This window comes from Oncorhynchus masou, chromosome 9 (genome assembly GCF_036934945.1).
Source record: "Oncorhynchus masou masou isolate Uvic2021 chromosome 9, UVic_Omas_1.1, whole genome shotgun sequence".
Lineage (NCBI taxonomy): Eukaryota > Metazoa > Chordata > Actinopteri > Salmoniformes > Salmonidae > Oncorhynchus > Oncorhynchus masou.
In genome coordinates, this window is record NC_088220.1 from 70,159,625 (window position 1) to 70,177,271 (window position 17,647).

At 41.9% G+C, this 17,647-nt stretch overlaps 1 protein-coding gene across 2 annotated transcripts in view; it reads right to left on the bottom strand.

Moving 5' to 3' along the window:
* sez6b (seizure related 6 homolog b) overlaps positions 1-17,647 on the bottom strand; it is a 133,825-nt gene that overhangs the window by 57,912 nt on the left and 58,266 nt on the right. For both annotated transcript variants that reach the window (XM_064975089.1, XM_064975088.1), the window contains exon 2: positions 1,085-1,855. In XM_064975089.1, coding sequence (XP_064831161.1) covers positions 1,085-1,855 — 771 coding nt within the window. The remainder of the gene's footprint in view (positions 1-1,084; positions 1,856-17,647) is intronic.

A 17,647-nucleotide genomic window follows, 5' to 3' on the forward strand; every position in this document is an offset into this window, starting at 1 on the left:
TTTGGAGCGTTCCACTCTAAGATTCCAACCTGGACGTAGGAATAGACATAACATAGTAAACGTAAATCTGTCTCTCTCCGGTGGTTATGATATGTTACGTTTCGTATGGTATGTATTAATTTGTGGAAATTAATTAAATTGCAAATTACAATATGTATGTTACTAATTGCAATTCATACAATAATGTTATGAATTTGCAATACTTGGCAAATATTAGCTAGATGGCTAATGCGTACGTTAGCTAGGCTGGGGTTAGGGTTATAGTGTAAGGGTTAGGGTTAGGTTAAAAGGTTAAGGTTAGGGGAAGGGTTGACTAACATGCTAAGTAGTTGCAAAATAGCTCAAAAGTGGTAAGTAAAAAGTTGCAAAGTTGCTAATTTCCTAAAATATTAAAGTTGTCTGTGATGAGATATGAACACGCAACCTTTGGGTTGCTAGAAGTTCATGTTTTCCTTCAATACATCCACTCCAACCAAACACCCTCCTTTAGTTTTTTGCCTTGCCTTGCCTGTAACCATACCAAACATAACATATCATAATTATTTGAGTGTCCTGTACTTACGTTTACTATGTTACGGCTATCTAGTCTATGAGACCAGGATGAACATTCTCCTTCACTCCCACCATAACACAAATGTGTCTCAATATCTCATGGTTGCAATCTGGTTTCCACTCCATTTCAGGAGCTCTTGATTGAGTGTGAGAGGAGCAGGAATACTGATGTTGTAATTAATTTAAGCCCCTTGGCTGTTTAGATATGTGAGCTGCAAACAGAAAGGATTGAGATTGTGAGCACACTGGTGTCTCAGACAGACAGACACAGAGCTGCTGTGTTGGAACGGGTGAAATTCAGCCACTTTACAACCCACCAAGGCCCAGGATTATCTCTAGAACTGTATAATGACAATCTGAGCATGCTGTTCATTATACAGTATCTTCACAATGAAGACAGAATCATGGAAACTGGTGTTGGGTGTGGTGCAGGATATTGTATTTGACAGTAATTCGTACACCGTATGTGTCTGGTTAAGAGTAGGTGATCATTAGAAGTGTGTAGCTACATAGCCTGGCTGTGTTCCATCACCTGGGTTGGGCAGGCTGGTGGTGATGATGGTGGTTGTGGTTGTAGTAGTTGTAGTGGTCTCATCATCCACATCTCCAGATACTGCAGAAGTATCCATCGCTACACCATCCCTGGCATGGCTCATGTTGTGTTCTGCTGACTTCCCTTTATCCTTCTCCACTAGAGTGGTCAAGGCTGGGGGAGTCATGGTGGATGGGGAAGGGACCTCAGAGTGCCTGTCACCCATAGGGGCAGCCAGGTTGTGAGTGTTTGAGTGGGGAGGGAGGGCAGAGGTGTGCATGTCAGGAGTGGTCAGGGTATCCATGGCATCAGCTTCTTCCTCTGTCCTCCTCCCCATGCTATTGGTCAACGCCCCTCTCTGAGTCACAGAGACACGCCCCCCTGGAACAGAGCTACCCTGTGTTGCCAACGGTGACGTGGCTGTTGCCACAATGGTAGTGGTTGAGGCAACATCGGAGAAAGCCAGCTCTTCCTTGTGTGGCACCGTGTGAGTGGAGAAGGGGTCTCTGGCAAAGTGGGGACCTGAGGGTGGCATAGTGGGGTGGGTATCCACACCCCCACTGTCCTCAAAGAAATGCCGCTGTCCTTTGAGGGACTCCTGAAGGAGGAAGCCCTTGTAGAGAGTGTGATGGTTGGGGACATTCAGAGGAGGGGTAGTTGTCACCAGGGGGATCCCTCTGTCAGTGTCCCGTGTGTAGGGGTACGGGCTGGGCCCTCCACCCTCAGACTGTCCCCTCTGTGTGACGGACGTCCCATCCTCAGAATAGGAGCCTGGAACAACACAGACAGAACACATACAGTATTGGGACAGTATAGTGGTAGAAATGACAAATGTTGTTATGCACATGCACTGTATGAGCCTGTACAGTTCCACTGTCTGTTTCTCTCAGTGTTTTTCCTCTCTTGTTTTTAAGTAACTTGGTCACGTGACCAAAGACAAAGAGCCTCTGAGAGTGACCACAGTTTTTGAGTCCATCTTGTTATTTTCGTATCTTTCAAGGGCACAGCTGTGTGGAGAGATGAAGAGATCAGAGGCTAGCTTGAGCTGCAGCGACAATTCTATCAGCAGAAAGGGGTAATAAAACTGACGTTCTTATTTGTTTGTACACTATATTCCCATCGTGATCTCACACACCTGCTAAACTGCCACAAAGGTTATATAAGCGGAGACCCAACTCTCCCACGGACCTCCCGGTCACGGCCGGTTGCGACAGAGCCTGGGCGCGAACCCAGGGTCTCTGGTGGCACAGCTGGCGCTGCAGTACAGCACCCTTAACCACTGCGCCACCCAGGAGGCCCACTGATTTGAAAATCTTATAATAAAAAGTTGTTGTTTGAACAATCTACAGTCTTCCTTTCTGGTTAGAATTTCCACAACAATTCTTGACCACGAGGATGGGATGACTGACTCCGTTTGCTGATAGTTCCTGGGGACACCAAGGTTAGCAACGTGCAGGGGCTGCATTAGACGTAGCTCAGGGAGACCACACTCCGCCTGAGTGGAGCAGAAGGGACCCGCCTCGGACCTGCCAGAGAGCGTCAGTGGACAGATACACCATCCCAAACAATAAAATGAAGGGTGGGACTGACTTTCTTTAGGGACAACTAAAGTACACATTAAAGTATAGATATTGTCTTCGTGACAGAATATTCTACTGTGTGTAGAGGAGAATGAACTGTGTGTGAGTTTCACTGTGTGTGTGTTTTCACTGTGTGTGAAGAAGACATTGTCTTAGTGACAAGGAGGGCTCTACTGTGTGTGGAGAAAATCCTGTTCTATAACAGAGATATTACAAGGTAAATGGGAATTATTGGCAAAGTACTAAATTCATATGAATTGATATGCCATGGTTTGCAATTGTCAGATGTAAATACATGATCTATGTTATTCCAGGACAAGGTCCTGGGGTAGAAGTTATAAGATATAGTTGCAGATTAGAGCATTACCATAGAAGGGCCAATTTGATCAATGGAGAAGAAGAGTAGTGGGCTATGATTGGAGTGTTGGCATAGACTGGTATAAGACATATAAGCTCAGCAAAAAAAGAAATGTTCTCTCGCTGTCAACTGTGTTTATTTTCAGCAAACTTAACATGTGTAATAATTTGTATGAACACAACAAGATTGAACAACTGAGACATAAACTGAACAAGTTCCACAGGCATGTGACTAACAGAAATTGAATAATGTGTCCCTGAACAAAGGGGGGGTCAAAATCTAAAGTAATAGTCAGTATCTGGTGTGACCACCAGCTGCACTAGACTTGCCAGTTGTTGCTGTGAGATGTTACCCCACTCTTCAACCAAGGCACATGCAAGTTCCTGGACATTTCTGGGGGGAATGTCCCTAGCCCTCACCCTCTGATCCAACAGGTCCCAGACATGCTCAATGGGATTGAGATCCGGGCTCTTCGCTGGCCATGGCAGAACACTGACATTCCTGTCTTGCAGGAAATCATGCACAGAATGAGCAGTATGGCTGGTGGCATTGTCATGCTGGAGGGTCATGTCAGGATGAGCCTGCAGGAAGGGTACCACATGAGGGAGGAGGATGTCTTCCTTGTAACGCACAGCGTTGAGATTGCCTGCAATCTCTATCTTTGAAAGACAGGGTCCTGAAAAAGGGACATTTCTTTTTTTGCTGAGTTTATAGTGCAAATCTTATAATAAAAAGATGTTGTTTGAAGAATCGACAGTCTCTTCTTTTCTGGTTAGAATTTCCACTACAATTCTTGGCTACGAGGATGGGATGACTGACTCCGTTTGCTGATAGTTCCTGGGGACACCAAGGTTAGCAACGTGCAGGGGCTGCATTAGACGTAGCTCAGGGAGACCACACTCCGCCTGAGTGGAGCAGAAGGGACCCGCCTCAGACCTGCCAGAGAGCGTCAGTGGACGGATCCCAAACAATAAAATGAAGGGTGGGGCAACTTAAGTGCAGGTTACAATATAGATATTGTCTTTGTGACAGAATACTCTACTGTGTGCAGAGGAGAATGAACTGTGTGTGAGTTTTCACTGTGTGTGAAGAAGACCATGTCTTAGTGCAAGGAGGGCTCTACTGTGTGTGGAGAAAACCCTGTTTTATAGCAGAGATATTCCCAGGTGAATGCGCATTATTGGGAACAAAACCCTGTTTTATAGCAAAGATATTACCAGGTAAATGCGCATTATTGGGAACTAAACTCTGTTTTATAGCAGAGATATTCCCGGGTGAATGCGCATTATTGGGAACAAAACCCTGTTTTATAGCAGAGATATTACCAGGTAAATGCGCATTATTGGGAACAAAACCCTGTTTTATAGCAAAGATATTACCAGGTAAATGCGCATTATTGGGAACAAAACCCTGTTTTATAGCAGAGATATTACCAGGTGAATGCGCATTATTGGGAACAAAACCCTGTTTTATAGCAAAGATATTACCAGGTAAATGCGCATTATTGGGAACAAAACCCTGTTTTATAGCAGAGATATTACCAGGTAAATGTGGATTATTGGGGACAAAACCCTGTTTTATAGCAGAGATATTCCTGGGTAAATGTGGATTATTGGGAACACAACCCTGTTTTATAGCAGAGATATTCCAGGGTGAATGTGGATTATTGGGAACAAAACCCTGTTTTATAGCAGAGATATTCCTGGGTAAATGTGGATTATTGGGAACAAAACCCTGTTTTATAGCAGAGATATTCCCGGGTAAATGTGCATTATTGGGAACAAAACCCTGTTTTATAGCAGAGATATCCCTGGGTAAATGTGGATTATTGGGAACAAAACCCTGTTTTATAGCAGAGATATTCCTGGGTAAATGTGGATTATTGGGAACAAAACCCTGTTTTATAGCAGAGATATTACCAGGTAAATGCGCATTATTGGGAACAAAACCCTGTTTTATACCAGAGATATTCCAGGGTAAATGTGCATTATTGGGAACAAAACCCTGTTTTATAGCAGAGATATTCCTGGGTAAATGTGGATTATTGGGAACAAAACCCTGTTTTATAGCAGAGATATTACCAGGTGAATGCGCATTATTGGGAACAAAACCCTGTTTTATAGCAAAGATATTACCAGGTAAATGCGCATTATTGGGAACTAAACTCTGTTTTATAGCAGAGATATTCCCGGGTGAATGCGCATTATTGGGAACAAAACCCTGTTTTATAGCAGAGATATTACCAGGTAAATGTGGATTATTGGGGACAAAACCCTGTTTTATAGCAGAGATATTCCTGGGTAAATGTGGATTATTGGGAACACAACCCTGTTTTATAGCAGAGATATTCCAGGGTGAATGTGGATTATTGGGAACAAAACCCTGTTTTATAGCAGAGATATTCCTGGGTAAATGTGGATTATTGGGAACAAAACCCTGTTTTATAGCAGAGATATTCCCGGGTAAATGTGCATTATTGGGAACAAAACCCTGTTTTATAGCAGAGATATCCCTGGGTAAATGTGGATTATTGGGAACAAAACCCTGTTTTATAGCAGAGATATTCCTGGGTAAATGTGGATTATTGGGAACAAAACCCTGTTTTATAGCAGAGATATTACCAGGTAAATGCGCATTATTGGGAACAAAACCCTGTTTTATAGCAGAGATATTCCAGGGTAAATGTGCATTATTGGGAACAAAACCCTGTTTTATAGCAGAGATATTCCTGGGTAAATGTGGATTATTGGGAACAAAACCCTGTTTTATAGCAGAGATATTCCAGGGTGAATGCGCATTATTGGGAACAAAACCCTGTTTTATAGCAGAGCTATTACCAGGTAAATGTGCATTATTGGGAACAAAACCCTGTTTTATAGCAGAGATATTACCAGGTAAATGTGGATTATTGGGAACAAAACCCTGTTTTATAGCAGAGATATTCCTGGGTAAATGTGGATTATTGGGAACAAAACCCTGTTTTATAGCAGAGATATTCCAGGGTAAATGTGGATTATTGGGAACAAAACCCTGTTTTATAGCAGAGATATTCCTGGGTAAATGTGGATTATTGGGAACACAACCCTGTTTTATAGCAGAGATATTCCAGGGTAAATGTGGATTATTGGGAACAAAACCCTGTTTTATAGCAGAGATATTCCAGGGTAAATGTGGATTATTGGGAACAAAACCCTGTTTTATAGCAGAGATATTCCTGGGTAAATGTGGATTATTGGGAACAAAACCCTGTTTTATAGCAGAGATATTCCCGGGTAAATGTGCATTATTGGGAACAAAACCCTGTTTTATAGCAGAGATATCCCTGGGTAAATGTGGATTATTGGGAACAAAACCCTGTTTTATAGCAGAGATATTCCTGGGTAAATGTGGATTATTGGGAACAAAACCCTGTTTTATAGCAGAGATATTACCAGGTAAATGCGCATTATTGGGAACAAAACCCTGTTTTATAGCAGAGATATTCCAGGGTAAATGTGCATTATTGGGAACAAAACCCTGTTTTATAGCAGAGATATTCCTGGGTAAATGTGGATTATTGGGAACAAAACCCTGTTTTATAGCAGAGCTATTACCAGGTAAATGCGCATTATTGGGAACAAAACCCTGTTTTATAGCAGAGATATTACCGGGTAAATGTGGATTATTGGGAACAAAACCCTGTTTTATAGCAGAGATATTCCTGGGTAAATGTGGATTATTGGGAACAAAACCCTGTTTTATAGCAGAGATATTCCAGGGTAAATGTGGATTATTGGGAACAAAACCCTGTTTTATAGCAGAGATATTCCTGGGTAAATGTGGATTATTGGGAACACAACCCTGTTTTATAGCAGAGATATTCCAGGGTAAATGTGGATTATTGGGAACAAAACCCTGTTTTATAGCAGAGATATTCCAGGGTAAATGTGGATTATTGGGAACAAAACCCTGTTTTATAGCAGAGATATTCCTGGGTAAATGTGGATTATTGGGAACAAAACCCTGTTTTATAGCAGAGATATTCCCGGGTAAATGTGCATTATTGGGAACAAAACCCTGTTTTATAGCAGAGATATTCCTGGGTAAATGTGGATTATTGGGAACAAAACCCTGTTTTATAGCAGAGATATTCCTGGGTAAATGTGGATTATTGGGAACAAAACCCTGTTTTATAGCAGAGATATTACCAGGTAAATGCGCATTATTGGGAACAAAACCCTGTTTTATAGCAGAGATATTCCAGGGTAAATGTGCATTATTGGGAACAAAACCCTGTTTTATAGCAGAGATATTCCTGGGTAAATGTGGATTATTGGGAACAAAACCCTGTTTTATAGCAGAGCTATTACCAGGTAAATGCGCATTATTGGGAACAAAACCCTGTTTTATAGCAGAGATATTACCGGGTAAATGTGGATTATTGGGAACAAAACCCTGTTTTATAGCAGAGATATTCCTGGGTAAATGTGGATTATTGGGAACAAAACCCTGTTTTATAGCAGAGATATTCCAGGGTAAATGTGGATTATTGGGAACAAAACCCTGTTTTATAGCAGAGATATTCCAGGGTGAATGCGCATTATTGGGAACAAAACCCTGTTTTATAGCAGAGATATTCCAGGGTAAATGTGGATTATTGGGAACAAACCCCTGTTTTATAGCAGAGATATTCCTGGGTAAATGTGGATTATTGGGAACAAAACCCATAGACAAGGAAAAAACATAGACAAGCAAAATCATATTTTTCAGAACAAGTGCCTATTTTTTAAATTAATCAATTCTTAGAAAAGGAAGTAGTTCCTAATGAAATATTGTTTATTTTGGTTTCTGAGCATGTGTGTGTAGACAGAGTTTTCCACAATGGGAGTCAAGAGCAGCAAGGGAGAGCCTTGCCTGTCTGACCTGGCAGGTAAGTGGGGCAGGGACATTCTGGAACAGCTACCGCTCAGGCACAAGGTAGAAGATTTTCCCTTGAAAGGTGCATTAAGTGAAGCCTTATCAGCAGAATGTAGGAAGAAGTTGCAGGATTTTGAGACAACCAAGAATGGCAAAGCAAATAGGATAGATTGGGATGATTTCAGGAAATGGGAAAGAGAAGCAGAACACAGGACTAATAGGAGAGTTAAAGGCATAATGGTACAAGAAAGTAAGAAAGAAGGATAGATGGAAGAAGATAAGAGAAAAATAAGAAATAGGGATGACGACGACAATGATTTTCCACCCACATATTCCACGCCTCCCGTTCCTGCTCCTGCCCCAGCTCCAACGGTCCAACCGCCTATCTATCTATCCTGACCTGAACCTGATTGTCTTGGGGGGAGGGGCCAGTTCCCAACAAACCCCTCCATGAGGAGCCAGAATCTGTTTTACACACCACCCACATTGACTCCCATGTCTGGTGTTGATGGGCTCAGAGGTCTGATTTGCTCTCCATCCCCCTCAACCGTAACAACAAGAACTGGCCCAAAAGGGGACCCGACATAACCTTTCTTATTCAGGCACCCCTGGTAACATTCCCAAATCCACAACCTCGACCAGCTCCTGATGATCCTGGTCATGCTGATTGGCACCCAGAGGTCAACATCCAGAAGACAAGACGAGATGAAGGAGATTGCCAAGGACCTCCCTCACCCCACCAAGGACGCAGGTGATTTTACCACACAGCTGCTTAATCTAGTCAAGCTGCACAAACCACCTACAGCTGAGGTTGCCCACATCTGCCGCATCAAGATGGGACTGTGATGGGCAGACGTGGAAAGAAGATTCGATGAGAACCACCGCTGGGGTGAGAATGGAGCCTATCAGACTCAACTGACTTAACCGTATCAAAGAACATTACCCAGCTATGACTGATTGGGCAGCTGTCCATAGCTGCACACAAAAGGCCAAATATGTTTCTAAACCATTCTACATGAATGTGGATGCTAACATGATTACGGATAATCCTGAGTAGTGAGAGAGAAAGTTACAGAGGCAGAAACATCATCCCCTCCCCCTGTTATTGTAATGGTCAAAGGTAAGCATGTCTTGGGGGTATGACATTTGTGCATCTGTAACTTTCTCACTCATCATTTTTCACGGTTCATTCAGGACTAGACGTAATCATGGGAGAATCCATGTGTTTAGAAACATATTCTAATTTGAAATGACACAATACATTATTTACCATTTCTATTGGGCACAAAATCATCTGAAACACAACCACAACAAATGCATACCACAAATTGAACTGAACTGACTATATTTATAAACAGTCCTTTCTATGACGTGTAAAATAAAAAAAGCACAATGTACACATTTCTTCTTACAAGAGCAGCATGAGTTTTGTAAAATAATCCACTCCTTGGCTGGTATTATGGGGCGGCAGGGTAGCCTAGTAGTTAGAGCGTTGGACTAGTAACCGAAAGGTTGCAAGTTCATATCCCCGAGCTGACAAGGTTCTGCCCCTGAACAGGCAGTTAACAGGCAGTTAACAGGCAGTTAACCCACTGTTCCTAGGCCGTCATTGAAAATAAGAATTTGTTTTGACTTGCCTAGTTAAATAAAGGTAAAGGCTTTACATCAAATGTCTGACTGATAATAGGGTCTCAGAATCAGATCTACAATAAGAATTTACAGTAGTACTATCAAAGACAAATGTATTTGAAGAGGTAGCAAACAGCATACTGTATGTATCAAATGGTATTACCATAGATATATATGGAATAACTGTATAACCACAGGGTATTTGTTATAAACCCTCTCTCCCCCTTTTCTTTGTCAGAAGCCAACACTTCAGGAGACACAAGCACAGAGAGATTCATTCACAGAGAAGGGAATAAGCTTCAGCGGTACTTTGATGTTCATCATTTTAGTTTTCTAAAGGCACCACCAGAAAAAAGTAGGTTTATCTTGAATAATCCATGAATTCAATATAAACTCCATTGATTAAAGTTCTGAGAAACCTTAACATCATGGCTATGAGGTCTGGGCTCAAGGCTTCACAAAACACAGAAGCAAAACTCCTTCTTAGGGAAGCACAGTCAATCCAGTTGAAAGAAATCCAGTAGATTCCTTTTGAAAGAAAAGACCAATACTCTTGCATTTTATTTTGAAACTACATTATGCACACACACACACACACACACACACACACACACACACACACACACACACACACACACACACACACACACACACACACACACACACACACACACACACACACACACACACACACACACACACACACACACACATTGACTGAAAGTTGGCTACATCATCTCTACGCTGTACCATAAATAATTGAACACCATGGTGTTATTTTAATCTGAGTAGCCTGGGTCTCCCTTGGGTCTGGGCCTGGGGGAGGATCTTAAAGCTGAGTGGTGCTCTCGCTCTTGAATCAACAGTAGTACACAGGGGCATGGGTTCAGACCAGAGATTGGAACCGGATCAGGGAACAGAACCGAAAACCGGAAAATAAAGAGATTTTCAGAAGAGGGAAAGAAAGTGATCTACAGTGGGGAGAACAAGTATTTGATACACTGCCGATTTTGCAGGTTTTCCAACTTACAAATCATGTAGAGGTCTGTAATTTTTTATCAACAGTGAGAGACGGAATCTAAAACAAAAATCCAGAAAATCACATTGTATGATTTTTAAGTAATTAATTAGCATTTTAGCATTTTCTCCCCACTGTATATGGCTCCAGGAACAGAATGGTTATTTTAAAAGCATGGGAACCGGTTAATAACATTATTTTACGTTCTGGGCATTTTTTTCCAGTCCCACAAAAAAAGCAACGAAGCACCTATGCAAAGCCCCCCTGTGTCAACTAGAACTTCTTCCAGCGTCTACCTACCAGCTGAAAATCTTTGCCAGTGTGTGCATGTAGGCTACCTGCCCCACCTCCTCAGAAGCATAGCTGTAGCCTGAAGTTACAAGCATGATTCAGAAGATAGGGAGAGAGATTTTTATTAGAGATTAATGGATTAATTTTTTCAATGCTAGTTAGAGATACTATAGTTCACATTCCAGATTGGATTTTTAAAACTTCTTAAGGCTAAGGGGCAGTATTCGGAAGTTCGGATGACTGACATGCCCAAGGTAAACTGCCTGTTACTCAGGCCCAGAAGCCAGGATATGCATATAATTGGTAGCATTGGATAGAAAACACTCTGAAGTTTCTAAAACTGTTAAATAAATAATCTCTGTGAGTATAACAGAACTGATATGGCAGGTGAAGACCCGAGGAGATCCAGCTCTTTTTGTTTTTGAGGTCACAGGCCATTCCAATGCTTGTCTATGGGATATTCAAAGGAATTCCTCCCAGATTGCAGTTCCTATGGCTTCCACTAGATGCCAGCAGTCTTTAGAAAGGTTTCAGGCTTGTTTTTTTTAAATTAGCTCATAGTTGTAGTTTTTCAAGGTGACTCATTTGGACTGTCGTCTTGAGGCACGCGTGGATGAGGGCGCGCACTTCGCTATTTATCTCCGTTATTGAACATACTACATTCCGTCTTGAATTGTATAATTTATTTACATATTAGGGTACCTGAGGATTGATTAGAAATGTTGTTTGACTTGTTTGGACGAAGTTTACTGGATTCCTTTGTCTGCATGAGTGGAACGGGTGGATTACTGAATCAAACGCACCAACTAAACTGACTTTTTTGGGATATAAAGAAGGACTTTATTGAACAAAACAACTATTTGTTGTGTAGCTGGGACCCTTGGGATTGCAAACAGAAGAAGATCTTCAAAGGTAAGTGATTTATTTTATTTTCTCTTTCTGATTTTTGTGACTCCTCTGCTGGTTTGGAAAATGTTTAAAATGCTGGTGTTGCGGAGCGCCGTCCTCAGATAATCGCATGGTAAAGCCTTTTGAAATCTGACAACGCGGTTGGATTAACAAGAAATTAAGCTTTTAAACAATGTAAGACACTTGTATTTTCATGAATGTTTAATATGACGATTTTTGAATTTTGCACTCTGCAATTTCACCGGATGTTATCGAGGTGGGTCGCTAGCGTCCCACCTTTAACTACAAAAAAGGTTGTTTTTTAAAAATCCTGGTGAAGCTAGCTTCTCTGGTCCAATGTTAAGCCAACTCTGAAGTTCAAAGACATTTAAAGTTCCTCCACAGAAGCCGGCACTAAGTAGGTTATTATGTGGGCCTAAAAGCCAATTTATGCTTTATCTGAAAATGTGGTGGGAGGCGCTGTATGGGTGGTGTGATGCCTCCGGAGGCACGCAGAGGCCGTGCGCCGCACAAATTTTGTAACAATGCAGAGGGCTCTGTATAGCTCCACATTGACATGATTGGTTGACAGTAGGGGGAGGGGTCCTGTATAAACACGAACTCGCCTTCCTTGATATCTTCCTTCACAACAGCCTTGCCCTGCTCCGTGAAACGCAAGAGGTATGAATGCTCTGACTTCTGCAGAAGATTGAACATGTAGCGCCTTTAATTTAGATAATTCATGTCCTTCCAAGATGTCCAGCGTTTCAAGCCAAGCCTCCTCCTCCACCCTCTCTCGCTCTCTCCCGCAAAATCTCCGCAAAATGTCTGTCACGCCCTACACTTGTCTTTCCATCACGCATGTATACAACTCACTGAGACATAGCTTGCTGTAGCTCCATAGCAAGCTGCTTTATCCACACAGCCTGATTTGTGAAGTAATATAATGAAGAGCTAAATGTAAAACAGTTATGATTTCAGAAATTTAAAAAGGAGCATAAAGGAACGACAAACTGTATGTAAGAAAGGAGCATGTCCTTGCCCTCTCCTCTCCTGCCTAGGTAAAGTAGCAGGCTCAGTTCACCTCAGCAGTGTTCATCAGTGTTCTCCTCTCAGATACACAAATCAATACAGCTCCACTGATAGCGGGTGTCCTTGCATTGATCTAACTTGCTTGGGCGTTGTCCCTGGTCATTATGGAGATGAGAGATAACCTGCTTGGGCTTTGTCCCCGGTCATTATGGAGATGAGAGAATTACCTTTTCCAAAGGTGCCTGGCTGGGTGTAATTGGGTGAGTATAAAGGACGTGGTTTTACAGGACCAGAGGGAAAATGGCAAGTGAAGTGAATGTGTTCTGGCCTCAGCCTCTATTCTCTCCTGTAGAGTAGCACAGTATGAGTCATAATACCCATAACACCTAGCAGTTTAAGGGTATTATGACACCTCCACTGTGGGTCTCTATTAGTTTGTGTGCTACCATAACTAATCAATATGAGCTATCCCCTAGCCCTATATTGCCTGACTTTTGTTAAGTCAATATTACATTTCAGACATGCAACTGTGAAATTGATGGTTGATACGATATTATCTACCTACTCCTCATATTCTGAGGGAGGGAAGCAGAGCCTGTTCAGACAGGATAACGGACAATTTGATTTGATTTGAGCTCCAAAGACAGAGAGAAATCGAATCAGAAGGTCTTATTGTGCATGTTGCCATGCAGAACACACTATTTTGACATCTTTGGTTGATACTTCTTTTCACACACCACTTGATTGATTTGCTCAAAGCTTGGAAGCTTCCCATCATTGCCTTCTCACTTCCTGTTTGCATGTTGAATCAGTATCTCCTGCCGGTGCTGTATATGACCTTTTGTTGTATGTGATAAACTGTAATATGTCAAATATGTTCTATGTGCTTCCAAGACAACAAATGATCATACTTTGACGAAGGAAGGCTGGAGAGAAAATGTCTCTGCTATTCTGAAATCTTAAAATGTATTTGAATTATTGCCTCGCGAAACTGGGGTACGGCACTGTTGTGTGTGTGTGTGTGAGTCTAGTGCCCTGTTATGCATGCTGTCTGTAGCTCTGTGCTGTGTGGAAATCCTTGGTCTGTGTAATGTAAATGATAACTGGGCTAAAGCATAGCGTCTCTCTGATTTCTCTGCCCACGTAATTAGAGTAGACTAGCAGTACATCGTTATCGCTGTACCATCTCAAAAGATTCATTATCAGGCCCTGTGTGTGTTATACTTAAGTGGGCGAAACAATCTAGCAGAACACAAATCAAAGACATTACATTTGGGGCACAGTCAGAGTTTTCCCTTTTCCTCTTCATTCTTACTGGTTTTATATCTCTAGTGCACTTTTAATATGTCCTCCATAATAGGATTGTCATTGGTCAAGATGCTCCTCACGATAAGTGTGTGTGACTTTGTGGGGTGATTGATAAAGAGGAAAACTGTGCGGTTCAGAAGGAGGTGCGAGAGAGAAACCACTGTCTGAAACAGGGTTTGAAACCGTTCCAAGTTCTGAAACGTTTCAAAAATATCATACAAGAGCGTTGTTTCAATGTTTCGATCTGAAATCATCAAATCAAAGTTGACTGGTCTCATAAACAGTTTTGCAGATGTTATGTCAGGTGCAGCAAAATGCTTATGTTTCTAGCTCCAAGAATGCAGCAATATTCTTTGCTTCCTTCTAATGTTCTGGGTACAGTGGCTTGCGAAGGTGTTCACCCCCTTGACATTTTTCCTTTTTTGTTGCCTTACAACCTAGAATTAAAATACATTTTGGGTGATTTGTATCATTTGATTTACACAACATGCCTACCACTTTGAAGATGCAAAATATTTTTTATTGTGAAACAAACAAGAAATAAGACAAAAAAAATTACAGAAAACTTGAGCGGGCATAACTATTCACCACCCCCACCCCACCCCCACCCCAAATTCAATACTTTGTAAAGCCACCTTTTGCAGTAATTACAGCTGCAAGTCTCTTGAAGTATGACTCTATAAACTTGGCACATCTAGCCACTGGAACTTTTGCCCATTCTTCAAGGCAAAACTGCTCCAGCGTCCTCTGGTGTACAGCAATCTTTAAGTACCACAAATTCTCAATTGGACTGAGGTCTGGGCTTTGACTGGACCATTCCAAGACCAGCTTCCCAGTCCCTGACAATGAAAAACATCCCCACAGCATGATGCTGCCACCACCATGCTTCACTGTGGGGATGGTGTTCTCGGGTTGATGAGAGGTGTTGGGTTTGCACCAGACATAGCATTTTCCTTGATGGACAAAAAGCTACATTTTAGTCTCATCTGACCAGAGTACCTTTTTCAATATGTTTGGGGAGTCTCCCACATGCCTTTTGGCGAACACCAAACGTTTTTGCTTATTTTTTCTTTAAACAATGGCTTTTTTTTCTGGTCACTTCTGTAAAGCCCAGCTCTGTGGAGTGTACGGCTTAAAGTGGTCCTATGGACAGATACTCCAAACTCCTCTGTGGGGCTTTGCAGCTCCTTCGGGGTTATCTTTGGTCTCTTTGTTGCCTCTCTGATTAATGCCCTCCTTGCCTGGTCCATGAGTTTTGGTGGGCGGCCCTCTCTTGTCAGGTTTGTAGTGGTGCCATGTTCTTTTTATAATAATGGATTGAATGGTGCTCCATGCGATGTTGAAGTTTCTGATATTTTTTATAGCCCAACCCTGATCTGTACTTCTCCACAACTTTGTACCTGACCTGTTTGGAGAGCTCCTTGGTCTTCATGGTGCTTCTTGTTTGGTGGTGCCCCTTGCTTACTGATGTTGCAGACTCTGGGGCCTTTCAGAACAGTTGTTTTTTTACTGAGATCATGTGACAGATCCTGTGACACTTGTGTGCAATCTAACTAATTATGTGACTTCTGAAGGTAATTGGTTGCACCAGATCTTATTTCGGGCTTCATAGCAAAGGTGGTGAATACATATGCACGCACCACTATACTGTTTTTTATTTTTTATAATTTTTTGAAACAAGTCATATTTTTCATTTTCTTCACCAATTTGGACTATTTTGTGTATGTCCATTCCATAAAATCCAAATAAAAATATATATAAATTACAGGTTGTAATGCAACAAAATAGGAAAAACGCCAAGGGGGATGAATACTTTTGAAAGACACTGTAGTCAATTGAAATAAATAAATTAGGCCCTAATTTATGTATTTCACATGAATGATCAGACTATTGATTTTACTGAGTTACAGTTCATAGAAGGAAACCAGTCAATTGAAATAAATAAATTAGGCCCTAATCTATGGATTTCAGATGAATGGTCAGAGGTGCAGCTATGAGTGGGCATAGGCCCACCTACTTGAGAGCCAGGCCCAGCCAATCAGAATTAGTTTTTCCCCACTGTGAGGATTGACGCTGGAGATGAGAAGCAGGTACAGGGAGAACATTTAATAAACAACAGACATGAAACAGATCAGGAACAGCGTCTGGACAGGGATTAAAATAAACACATCAAGGCTGACACAGGGAACAAACTGAGGAGCAGACAGATATAGAGGGGGTAATCAACAAAGTAATAGAGTCCATGTGAGTCCAATATTGCACAGCTGTGAGTAATGATGGTGACAGGTGTGCATAATGAAGGGCAGCCCTGGCACCCTTGAGCGCCAGAGAGGGGGAGCGCGAGCAGGCGAGACACCCACAAAAGGGCTTTATTACAGACAGAAATTCTCCTCAGCACCCCCTCTTCCCCTCCTCAGATGATCCCACAGGTGAAGAAGCTGGATGTGAAGGTCCTGGGCTGGCATGGTCACACGTGTCTGCAGTTGTGAGGCCGGTTGGATGTACTGCCAAATTCTCGAAAAAGACGTTGGAGGAGGCTTATGGTAGCGAAATTAACATTTAATTATCTGGCAACAGGTCTGTTGGACAGTGCTGTATTCAGCATGCCAAATATACGCTCCCTCTCAATTTGAGACATCTGTAGCGTTGGGTGGCCTTTTATTGTCCCCAGCACAAGTTGCACCTGTGTAATGATCATGCTGTTTAATCAGATTCTTGATATGCCACACCTGTAAGGTTTATGGATTATCTTGGTGAAGGACAAAATGCACACTAACAGGGATTTAAACAAATTTGTGCACATAACTTGAGAGCAATAAGCTTATTGTGCGTATGGACAATTACTGGGATATTTTATTTCAGCTCATAAAACATAGGACCAACACTTTACATGTTGCGTTTATATTTTTGTTACTGTATGTTGAAACATCTCTATCAGGGAAAATGTATCACAAAACACAATCCAATTGACTGAGAAGACACAATGTGATGTTTGTATATGTAACGGCCGTTTTTGGTGGAAGAAGGTGAGGACCAAGGTGCAGCGTGGTATGTGTCCATATTTATTAAATGAACACGGAAATAACTAAACTAGCAAAGAGAACGACCGAAAACAGTTCTGGCTGGTGCAGACACACAACAGAAAACAGAAAATAATCACCCATGAAACACAATAGAAAACAGGCTACCTAAATATGGTTCTCAGTCAGGGATGACGATTGACAGCTGCCTCTGATTGAGAACCATACCAGGCCAAACACAGAAATAGCAAATCATAGAAAAACTAACATAGACTGCCCACCCCAACTCACGCCCTGACCATACTAAAACAAAGACAAAACAAAGGAACTAAGGTCAGAACGTGACAGTATATCAGAGAAGTAGGTTGTGAAGTGGACCCATTGGTCAAATGCTTACTCTTAAGAAAGTGGTTCATCAAAACCAAGTTTTTTTGTGTGTCTGCCGCCCTATCAAGTCCCTCTTCCTTCTGTGTTGGACCGACTTGCTCAGCATGGTGTTTAGTTGGAAAGTTGAGCAATTACTTTGCTTCCCAGGTATACAGA